Raw genomic sequence first — 12,462 nt, 5'->3', positions numbered from 1 at the left:
CACACACCTGTCATGGCTGCCTTTCAAATCCCTCCTCGTTTCAACAGACTACAGCTAGGAAAAGGCTCAGAGGGCTTTAGCCTGTTGGTAAAGGAAATTTGAAACATTTAGAAAGGAAGCAGTACTTGAAGGTTGAAGTTACTCACTAATAGAGAAATTAGTTTCAGAAACAGAAAGTGAAGTTAATCAAAATGGTGTAACAGCCAAGAAAGCCTTTTAAACTGGAAGCCCATCTGCAGAATACTCAAGACACCGATGTCCTTGATTTAAACCTATTCAGAGCAAAAAGGTGAAAAATTAACTTGAAATACTGAAACAGATCTATTTAAGAAGAAAGTTTACATTTTCTTAAAGAAACATCACTGGATAGCATTCACTACTAAGTGGATAATTAGTGGTTTAAAAAATCAAGACTTTTTAATATGGTGGTACTGCATAAATTATTTTTAAAGTTAAAATTATGATGTATAAAGAATGGCATTCTCAATTTGCCTTTATTAGTGATCCATTTGGGCTCTGTAATACCCATATCCAATATGTTAAATATATTGTCTTTGGCAAACAAATATTTCTCATACTTACATAAATGTAAAATCTTCAAGGAGACTCAAATTCTGAAGAGCTTTCTGTTTTGTTTACTCAATTTGATGATCTGATGTAAAATTACCTATCCAGGTACGGAAATAATCATTTTTCAAATATAATTTTGATCTTTAACTATCATGCCTACCATCAGATATTATTGGTGCCCGAAAAGGATATGTTGTTCAAAAAGTAATGTCAATATCTATAACATTTCATAATTTAAGTCTTGGTGTTTTCTTAGTGATTCAAAAACTGTTTCATTAAATCAATGCAAGAATTGTCATTTATTCAAACATTTTATACTTTTATTTGCCCCAAATAATCAGAAATACATGGATAGCAGTTTACACGTAACTATCAAAAGGCACGTTGATTCTCAAAGTTAACTCCAATTCTAATTTTATAGTTCAAATGTAATGGATTGCAGCTGAAGTACAATGCACAATACATCAATACAATATTCATACCTATAAATATAAACTGATGACTGATTTTGCCATGGGGGTAAAATGGATTCTGCTTCTATTTTGTCCAAATAGTGTTAATCAGAGACTAAGGCACTGAAGAATAACCAAATTAAAACATTCTTCACAAAAAGCAAGGTGTTTGAAGAAGACACAGCAACATAATTAGTCTCTTTTACATCAAATGCCTTTTACAGGCAGTGCAATCAATTCTGCCTTCACTGGTATTTTCCAATGAAAATACAGGAGGCATCTAGGATCCAGACCTTTTCTAGTAACAGCAATTATTTGGGTTTTAAATCAATACACAGAGCAAGTTTTTCATTGCATTCTACTCATGAATTGAGAGTTTTCTACATTTAATATTGACTTAGAGCAGTTTAAAAGAAAGGGAACTGAGGGGGAGACTTGTGGAAAAAAAATCACTCTCTTAAACCGAAATCAGTTGACTAGAACCCTCGACTCTTAATATAGCAGAGAATTAAAATCAAGAAGAATTTATTGAAATAGATTTTTAACCTGATCTTCTGGTAGACACTAACAGTTACACACAAAATTGTAATGTTTAACCAGAAAAAATGGTAATTTTGTTTCCAAATAGGTTCCACAACATGACAGTAACATTTGTGCACAAATCCTTAAAAGCTTTTCTTACACTGCAAACCAAACATCTATTAATTTTAAATGTAAATTCATTTCTTCATTATACTGTTAAGCTTTTGGTAACTTAGAATAAGAAACAAAGGCAAATTTGACAAGGAATGCCTCACTCGCAGGATAAATACAAGTAATCAACCTCCATTTTTAATTAAATGGATATGAACATCAAGTGGAAATAATATTTTCTATCTCAGACTGTCACTCACCATAATTCCACCACACATTCATTATCCATTTGAGAATCACAACATTGAACATAGCTTGGTTTGCTTGATTGATTATCTTGATGAAAGTTGTCAGATTTAAAAGTGTGCAAGACAATTACAGCACTGAAAAATTCAATTTTAATCACAGATTTGCAAGAGCTTATGTTGTCTTGTGAAAAGGCACAGGCAAAAAAAAAATTGTCAAGCTATTTTTGCCATATCACTTATAAGGACAACTGTTTTTTCTTTAAAAAGGTTGCCCAGTAACTAATTACTGCAATATTCTAAATGGTTGACCAAAAATTAAAACTCATAAGAATGTGATGGGTATGCCATATTTTCTTTAAAGAGAAATACCTTCCAGATATCTATGTGTATTTATACTAATAATCTCAGTTGGTATATGCAAGTTTCACAGCAGTGAACAGCCACCTTATTCACACCTGTATTCCCAATCAGGCAATACACCATAAAGTTATAGTAAGAATATCTGTTTTCTTTAAAACTGTACTGATTAAAAACATTATGTGCTGAGTGGTTAGATCCCAGCCATCCAGAAATTAGCAGTGTTGAGTTAATATGGGTACAACTGTCAAAGCTTTCTATGTATTGAAATATCATAAACCTTTTAACTAATGTACATTATAGAACATTGACAATACTGAGTGATAAAGCATGATCACATACTCCATTGAGTTCACATAAAGATTGAATTGAAAGAGGGGAAACCGTAGTGCTCTTTCATCTCCTGCTGGCTAGTTTGGAGAGGGTTATGGCACAGGCCGATCACCTGCTCACACGATGAACCTTGAGCAATGGATCATGCAGACGAGAGCAGAGCTAAGATGAAAATGTTAGAGGGTAAATACATTTTTAAATGATTAAATCAATAAATTACACGCATGATTGACTGTGTAAAAGATTCAAATGGAATTAAGGCTAACTAAATAAGTGTGTAGGGCAATGCAGTTTGAAGTACATTTCCAACTCACAGCTGCTTCATAAGAAAATGCAGCTTCCAATGTGCTTGTTTCTGAATGACAACTATTCTCTGCACACATTCTTTAGAGAGGGGACAAATCATGATTCCCTGATACAAAGTTCTATATGTACATTCACCAGCTCAGAAACTGCAGTGGAAATTTTGGAAGGTGTGAGTGATGTTGAAACTTAATAACCAATTGTTGTTTAATGAATAACTTTTATATGTTTAAAACACCACACCTTGTAAAAGATGCTTTTAATCTTTCAAATATACAGATAGAATGCCTACTGCTCAAACACTTAACTCTGATATTTGCTCATACTTAAACCTCCGTGCTGGATAGTAGGTTAGGATAGTTGACCATTCTTATAAGTTGACATGTCCAGACCATGTTTCATGCTTTGTTCCTGGTGCTTGGTGGGTGATGACCACTTCGACAGCCTGTACCTTCTCATTTTTGGGAGGAATGGAACACAGCTTGTAAGAGACCTCATCCCCCTCCATTGGGACATATTCTCCTTCGATACTGACATGAAAAAGAAAGAACACATTCAACTTAAAGTGCCCACTTGCATGTTGTAAGTAAATAAAAGTCAGGCCAGGAAACAAATGTAGCTGCTAGGCCTAGTCTGACTTTTCACATTCGAAAAGATGGGGACTCAGTAGCAGACTTCCAAGATTATCCACAAAATATTAGTCACACAATTAATAAACACGCACTTCTTTATGCCACTGTCTATTACCCATAGTTCTGCTTTCGCAGCACCAGTGCCCATCTGAAATCTTGTGCATTTAACAATAGAGAGACAAGCAGATTCTGATACAAACTGGAGCTCCTGTGACCATGATGAAAATATTTGCAATCAATTTGCCACGTAAAAGTGAAGGCACATGTGATGCATCTAACTAGTGTGAAGTGTCCCAGATTAGGAAAAAATATCATTAGCAAGTTCTTCCCCCCACCCTCTTTTCATTCCAAGCGAGAATACTGAAGTTAGCTACACACCCACACACACATTTATCTAGCTAATAATTTCAATATTTGAAAACTGGAAAGTATCTGATTAGAGATGATAAGATTCCCTACAATGTGGAAACAGGCCCTTCAGCCCAAAACGTCCACACCAATCCTCCAAAGAGTAACCCACCCAGACCCATTCCCCAACCCCATATTTACCCCTGACTAATGCACCTAACACCATGGGCAATTTAGCATGGGCAATTCACCTGACCTGCACATCTTTAGATTCTGGGAGGAAACCGGAGCACCCAGAGGAAGCCCACAAAGACACAGGGAGAATGTGCAAACTCCACACAGAGAGTCGGCCGAGGCCGAGGAAGGAATCAAGCCCAGGTCCCTGGTGCTGTCAGGCAGCAGTGCTAGCCACTGAGCCACTGTGCTGCCTGGTCTCCTGAAATACTGTAAACATTTTTGGTCCCATTATCCAAAGGAGAGACATAGTGACATTGAAGGAAGTCCAGAGAAGATTCATTGGGTTGATTCCAGTTATGAAGTGATCTTCTTATGAGAAGTAGTTACATAGGTTGAGTTTGCGCTCATTGGAGTTTAGATGAATCAGAGATCTTATTGGAAGATATAGGATACTTTGGGGAACTGACAGAATAGATGCTGAGAGATTGCTTCCCATTGTGGGACAGTATAGGACCAAAGGGGACAATCTCAAAGTAATCCAGTTAGGACAGAGATAAGGAGGAATATTTTCCTCTTTGGAGGGTAGTGAATGTATGGAATTATTTGCTGTAGAGGTTAAGTCATTGAGTATAGTCAAGGTTAAGACAGACAGATTTCTGAAAAAGGGATCAAGGGTGATGGGAATAAGTCAGGAAAGTGTAGTTGAGGATGATCAGATCAGCTATGATCTTGTTCAATGGCAGAGCAAACTCCATGAACCATATGACCAACTTGTGCTTTTACACCTTATACGAAGAGCAGGCCATTCAGCCCTTCAAACCTGCTCTGCCATTCATGGCTGATCATCCAATATTCTCCCATATTCTTTCATCCCTTTAGTTCCAAGTGCTATATACAATTCCTTCTTTAAATCAAACAATGTTTTGGCCTTGACTCCTTTCTGTTGTAATGAATTCCACAAACTCAGCACCGTGTGAAAAAAAATTCTCAACTAAATGATTTATCCCATAGCCTTAGATTGTGACCCCCAGTTTTGAACTCCCTCCCCCTCCCCACTACCAGGAACAGCCTTGCTGCATCTACCCTGTCTAGTCCTGTTAGAATTTCATAAGCTTCTACGTGATTCCCCACCCCCGCCCTACCCTCCTGTGTGTGATGGGTCTTATCGGTGGCTTAATGCACAAATGAAGATGTCCTGGTTAATTGAAATATAATGATCAGTGAAAGACAGCAGGTGTTATCTGACAATGGATGGCAAACATCAGAGATAAAAATCAGGAAATAAACTGACTGTTCAAACAAAATAAAAAGATAGAGAACAAACAAAATGTAAGCAGGAGATGTGGAGAACAGAGAGATGGATTCTTCCCCAGTATGACGGTAATTCTGAGTGAACTGAATGGGTTATTTCTCTATGGTAACTGCAATGTTAACACTGGCCTATTATATTTCTAAATTTGTAATGTCAACTTGGACCTTACAGACCAACATTCCTAAAAAGTAGCATTGAATTTCCACCTGCTATTATAAAAGATGATCATAAATACATAACCCACATTAGACTACCTCCTAGGAATTCTACAATTAGAACCTGCCATTTGTTACAGTAAACTTCTTTTCTAGAAATTTCTTGCTATTAACAGGCCACTTATTTTGCAGGAAGGACATACTTTAATTCCACTAATTTATTGCATTGTCCTGGTTGTTTGTACAAAATCAATACCAAGGGAACATTCAAATGTTTGCTAACACTTATTAGCAGGAATGGCCAATATTTTGCAGCATCACAGAAATTGATCTTGTCATATGGTGCATCTTAGATTGAGCAATTACACTTGCAATAATCTTTATGACATTCTGAAATAGCTAAATTGCCTTTAACATTCAAAACATAGGCCATTATGTAAAATATATTCTTCATTATACTTCCCTGCAGACCAGACATGATACTTGCAAGTATTTCAACAAGATTAAACCATTTCCCTTCACCAACTAAAGGCACTTGAATGAAACAACTTTCTTATATTAATAAAAATATTACTTTGAAGTTTGAAACATTATTTTCTTCTTTATTGAATTAATTTCATCCTCTCTCTTTGCTGGAGCAGAAACATTTATCAAAGTTAAGTGCCTTATCCAAGATTGGTTAATGTGGAGCTGGGTTGTATGGGGATTTCGAGACTCTGTGGCTTCATGGAATTCAACTCTTGCAACCAGTTTTTCTCCTGTTCGCAGAACCACAGAACCCCTACCGTGTGGAAGCAGGCCATTCAGCCCTTCAAATCCACACCTCCTACAAGCTTCTAAAAAGAAACAAAATCAAAATTGCTGAAGAAACTGAGCAGGTCTGGCAGGATCTGTGGAGAAAGCAGAGTTAATGTTTAGGGTCCAACAATCCTTCTCCCCAAGGTTCTGAGAGGGCTCTCACAGGGTAGATGTTGAGAAGATGCTTTCACATGTGGGGACATAGTTACAGAACAGATGCGTAGAACCAGAATCCCTACTGCTTGGAAGCAGGCCATTTGGCCCACTGAGTCTACACCAACACTCCGAAGGACATCCCTTCTAGACCGACTCCCCTACCCTATCCCTATAACACTTGCACTTTCCATGGCTAATCCACCTAACCTACACATCCCTTGGCACTATGGGCAACTTAGCAAGGCCAATCCATCTAACCTGCACATCTTTGGATGAAACCAGTACACACTTTCAGCTCTGATCTCCAGCATCTGCAGTCCTCACTTTCTCCTGAAACCAGTAAGTCATCCAAGGCTGGAATTGAACCCAGCTCCCAGGTGTGGCAGCAGTGCTGACCATTGAGCCACTGTGCTGCTCGTGATAATTATACACAATAATTACAAGTTATCTATAAGGCAGTAGCCCTGGGAAATGTTTTTAATGCATTCAGGACTGTTAACTAGGTCTGTACATTTCAAATCAAACAAAGAAAGTAGTTTGCTCAGTTCATCAGCTGTTAATGTGTGCACTACCCTTGCAAGGTCAGATTATGAGTGCAAACTCCAATGTAGAGACATAACACACAATACAGGCAGACACCAGTCCACAAAAGAACCCTCATGGCAACATTTGCAAATCAACAGGGGAATTCTGATCACTATTTATCCTTTATTTGCATCAGCAAGTAGCTTATCATCAGACTGCCTGTGGAATCTTGATGGCTGCTGATTTTCTGCATTAAAACAGTTACTTCATTTCAAAAATTACTTAACTGCTTCTAAATCACCTTGGTTTACAATCAGAGAAAATGATGGGCGATACATATAAATACAAGTTATTTCTCCCTCTTTAGTTTGGAAAATAAAGTGGAGCAAATAACAGGTGCAAGTAGGAGAACAATTGAGAAAGTGCAACTGCAAAAGTCCAATCCATAAAGATCGATGGGATCATTAAGAGTGAAAGATAAAGGTGCTATCTAGAAAAAGGTGGTTTGTCTCTTTGAATATCTGGCTCAGCAAGAAAGTTAACAAATGTGGATGAGCATGAAAAAACTTAGGGGCACAAAATAAATATATTCTCAGAAGTCAAACAAAATGTTTAAAGAGCAGAGCTCATTGGTAGGTAGAAGGATTAAAATTAAACTGAATCTTTGAAATTCAATTAAATTATATTCATGACGCTTAGGATAATTCAAAAACGTAGTGGTAGAGTCCCTACCCCCAGACCAGGAGACCCAGGTTCAAGTTCCTCCTGCTTCAGAAGTGTGTAATAACATATCTGAACAAGTTTATTAGAAAACAAAAGGATAATTTGAAGTATGGAAAGTCTAGTAGGGAGGTGAAAACGAAGACTAAAAGGAAATACGAATCAGGCTAATGTACAACTTATGAGGAAGTTACTGGAATAAATAAGGACAGTCACTGGGTTCTTGATAAATTTGAGCTGATTACAGGAAGCTAACATGGATTTGAAAGAGGCAATAAACTTCTTTGTAGCTTTTGAGGAAATAATTACAGATATCTACAGGGAAATAAATGTCGACGGATGCAACTTATTGAGACTTTCTGAAGGCAGTCTACAACGTTCTACATGAGAGACTGAGGTAAAAAGGATAGTGCATGGGATTGAAAACAGATTTAGATCTGATTAGAAGTAGATCAGGTGATCAAAGTAATTACGGCCATGCACCTGAACTGGGATCTAAGTGACTTGAGTCCCACAGTGATCTGTGCTGGGGCCTGACTATTCATGGGACGCAGAAGGAATGCAGTGCAGATACACCAGGGGTCAAGGGTTAGATCACAAAGAGTGATTGCATTTACAAGGCTTGTATTTCCTTGAGTAAAGAAAGTTATTGAGGGATTTGAAAACTTGAAAAAGCTTAATTAATCATTTTAAATTGAGATTGGTAGAATGTTTCTTACCAAATATATTCAGTAATAAAGCCAAGACAGGTAAGATGGACTTCAGATACAGATCCATAATGATATTCAAGGATTGTAGAATCAGCTTGTGAGGCACTGAATGCCCAATCTTATTCTTCTAATGCTATGATGTGATCTTAAGCAGCATGATCCTGGTGGAACATAAACTGAGCATTGTCATTAGACCATGAAGTGAGAGGCACTGACATAGTGGTACATTCACTGGACTAGTAATCCAGACTTTCAGGCTAATGGTCTGAAGGCATAGGTCCAAAAGTGAAAAATGGTGGTGGAATTTGAATTCAATAAAATTCGGGTAAGAAGGCTAGTCTATCAATGACCATGGAACTGCTGTTGATTGTCATAAAAACGTATTTGATTCACAAATGTGAAGGAGATCTGTATTTACCTAGTCTGGGCTACAAGTGACTCCAGACCCACAGCAATACGGTGGACTTGTAAGTGCCCTCTGGGCAATTAGGAATGGATGATAAATGCTGGCCCAGCCAATAACTCCCATGTCCCATGAACCAATATAAGCATATTGTAGTTTGACTATTGTTGAATCTTCCTTTCATTTCGCTGATTATAGGGAGGTGGCCATTGGGTAGCATTTGGCCTTTTATTTTTATGTGAGATGTACATGGGCAATCTTCCATATTGTCAGGAAGATTCAAGACTGATGGATTGGAATACTTTCACTGGGGGACAGCTGGCTCGGACCATAGGTCTTAAGCACTGCAGGGTGGGATATTATCAGTGTTGAGCTTATGCTGTGTTTCGAGTGCTTCAGTGATCCTTAGTGCCTGAATCAAATTGAATAATCCATTTGGCAGGTTTGTCTGAAAACACTTGAAAAGGCTTGAACATTGAGGTTTGCACCCACATGCTGGGCTCCACTCTGGTGAAGAGTGGGTTTGTGCACAGAGCTGCCTTCTCTTGTTGGTTGCTGGTTTACTTTTCTCCAACCAGTCCTGTGAGGTATCATTTCAAACACCTTTGAAAAATTATTTCACACTCCTCTGAACATCAATATGTGGTGCATCTACTGCATTTCCTTCTGTAAGTCACTTGTCAAAAAAGGTGTTAAATTTGTCAAACATTACTTTCTTTTAACAGGTTCATGCTGTCTGTACGATTAATGTATGCAATTCTAAATGCTCACCAATTTTGAATTGGGTTTCCAGCAATTTTTCCCCACAATTGCCCTTGGATTAGTTTACCTGTTCTTGCTTCTTTTTTGCTTCCTCTTTTGTGAGTAGGAGCAGTTCTTTTTCTGTGGTTCTCTTACTAGATAACTCTCTACTAGACTTGGATTTTTTTCTTGATCGTCGTTTGTAAAGAAAACAATGCAATGTTTTTAGCATCTCCTTTATATTATCATAAACGTTTAAAATTCCTTCTTCATCTTGAGGTACTTGTGAAACTCGTATACACTAATCAGTCTCGTATTTCCTAGAGGTCATTAAGGAACTTGAAGCGAGTCCTGAGACATGGGACTACGACAGGAAAACTGAGTTGCGGTAAGTCAGCCTTGATCTTATTAAATGGTCATATTTTTGTTAAGTTCTTAGAACTGTCTTTATTTCTGGATTTGACGCTATCCTGCAAACAGTTGGTCACTTTCGCTCAAACTAAATTGCCTTCTCTACAAATAATGAATTGCAAGTTGCTCCCTCTAAGATGAGGAGTGGCAGCAGTGCATGAATCGCTGATAAGCAGTGAGAGGAAGCAGCCTTGGTTGCAGAAGATGGTAGAAGTTATTTAAGAGGCCGCTGTTGTGTCAGAAGTTGTGGGAAGGGAAGTAATTGTTGGAGAGTAGACCAGGTCATTAAATATTTTTAAGGCAGTGACAGAGTGACTGACCCCCTTGGCTTAAAAAAAAAGCAGAAGTTTCCTGGAGTCAATAGGAATTTGGAAATGGAAACTGTTACGACACAGCGTTGAACCCCCTCTGTTAATTGAATCAAACACCCAGAAAAACTCACCTCACCTCGGTATCTATTCAAATATGAATGACAGAGAACTCCCAAATTCTACTATTTTTTTAAAAATCAATTTTTTTAACTCTAAAAGTGAACATTAAACAACAACGATTCCCAACTCTAAGCCCCCCCCCCCCCCCCATTCTCTGAACTGTTTATTACCTGCCTCCAACTCGACAAACATTTGCTGTTCCAACAAGACATTTATTAAAATTACATCAACTTAATTTCAAAATCACATAGCCGTTGTCATCTTCTGGCTTTTGAATTCCTTGGGTCATCATCTTTCTTTTTACTGTGAATATGTTTCATGTGAAAAGGTACCTTTGATACAGAGCGTTTCCTAATTTCTTGGATCTGTCTGGATGGCAGTTGCTCTCTCTCCAATTTTCAAAATGCTCATATTTTTATACTCCCAATGTCAGATTGTCTCATTGGTCTGATGTAGGCAAAACAACAAATTCAAACTCGATTGGGTTTTAGTATCCTGGGGCATAATTTAAACTGATTGGTTGAATTCGAATTGTTGTCAAAACAGCAATCAAAAATCAGGTATCCATTTCACACCAAATGTGACATATTTTCAATTTTACAGTGCACTCTGGGACTGCCATTCCGTCATATACACAGGTGCTTGTATGCTCTTAGTTCAAAACAGCATTCATCCTCTCTTAAAGGTACAGTACACACCTTCAACTTTATAACAAAAAGACCAGATTAATCTTGGTCTTAATGAAGGTGCAGCAGGTTTGAGGGACCAAACGACCTACTTCTGCATCTATTTTGAATGTTCGATGTCACAAAGGAAATGGCTCTTTTGTTCTACTGAAAGCAAAATGGGAAGATGGACTTTGTGTCATTGAGCTACAGGTGACTGAAAATGACCAATTCAATGCTGAGGCCATTTGAGGCTGACAGAACTAATGAACAGCCTGGCTACCAAACAGGTGATAATGGTTGCCTCTGCAAAACCAATTTGAGGCTTGGTGTTGTTGATGGTCCCAGGCCACAGTGAATGATAGAAGGATGTCACTTACACCGCTTCTTATGAAGTCTTACATTTTTAACCAGTCCACAATGTGGGACCATCAAAATCTTGCTATAAATTATTTTGGAGTACATCAAATGTGCCACACTCTTCGATCTTCTTTGTTATGCTCCTCCTCAAAAGTTCAATAGCTAGCCAGACATGACCTTCACTGAACAAATCCATGCTGACTCTCCTTGATTAATTTATTATTTTAATTTGATTTATCTTTGACTTTTTTCCAATGATTTGTTGACCACTGAGATTACGGTGACTAGCCTATAACTGCTTGAATCATCTCTTCCTTTTTAAACAACATTGTAATGTTGGCAGTCCTCTGGCATCATGCCTATCACCAGAGAGGATTATCTGGGCCCTACATAATCAGGAAGAGCAAAAGAGGATCTTTTTATTTCTACATGAACTCGATGGGGCAACAGGTTGCAGCCAGAAATAACAGTAACATGAACAAATGTCTTGAGGATTTGATAATGTGGTTGCTTACAGCACAAAAAGACATGGAAACTTTGCACAGCAGTCTCGATATCTGACCATCTAAAGATTGAACTCAATAAGCAGCAATTGCTAAAGATTTGCTGTTAATATTGTTAATCATAAAAAGTTTACATCCAAACAAAACCTTCTAAACCAATTGAAAATCTCTCACTTCTCATTTCACAAATCAGTGCGTGACTAACATTCAACCTCATCATTAACATTTTTGTTCGACAGCACTTTAAAAACACAAACAGGGTTGCCATACACGATCCTTGCAACCACGAGGGGTACATTTTGCTCACATATTCCATTTCCAATTTTTCCCACATCTAATAAGAAGCACAGAACATGCATTCAGCAGATTTTTTTTATAATTGCTCTCATGAGGAATAAATAGGAGCAGCCCATTTCCTCACAGTCTTTTCGCTCTCCTTTTGTCAAGGAAAAATTTAATTGTTTCCATCTTCTCTTAGGTCACCTTACACAATCCACCATTTCCTTTCCAAATGGGTGG

The 12,462-nt window shown here is 37.8% G+C and overlaps 1 protein-coding gene across 4 annotated transcripts in view; it reads right to left on the bottom strand.

Annotated features, from left to right (window-relative positions):
• Positions 1-868: 868 nt before the first annotated feature.
• The window catches only part of carhsp1 (calcium regulated heat stable protein 1), a 112,019-nt gene continuing 100,425 nt past the window's right edge, over positions 869-12,462 (bottom strand). For 3 of the 4 annotated variants that reach the window (XM_060840694.1, XM_060840695.1, XM_060840696.1), the window contains exon 4: positions 869-3,426. In XM_060840694.1, coding sequence (XP_060696677.1) covers positions 3,267-3,426 — 160 coding nt within the window. In that variant the 3' untranslated portion in view covers positions 869-3,266. The remainder of the gene's footprint in view (positions 3,427-12,462) is intronic. The other variant, XM_060840697.1, reaches the window with a different exon arrangement.

The sequence above is a fragment of the Hemiscyllium ocellatum genome, chromosome 20, assembly GCF_020745735.1.
Source record: "Hemiscyllium ocellatum isolate sHemOce1 chromosome 20, sHemOce1.pat.X.cur, whole genome shotgun sequence".
Classification (NCBI taxonomy): Eukaryota; Metazoa; Chordata; class Chondrichthyes; order Orectolobiformes; family Hemiscylliidae; genus Hemiscyllium; species Hemiscyllium ocellatum.
This window is presented reverse-complemented; position numbering and strand designations above follow the sequence as displayed.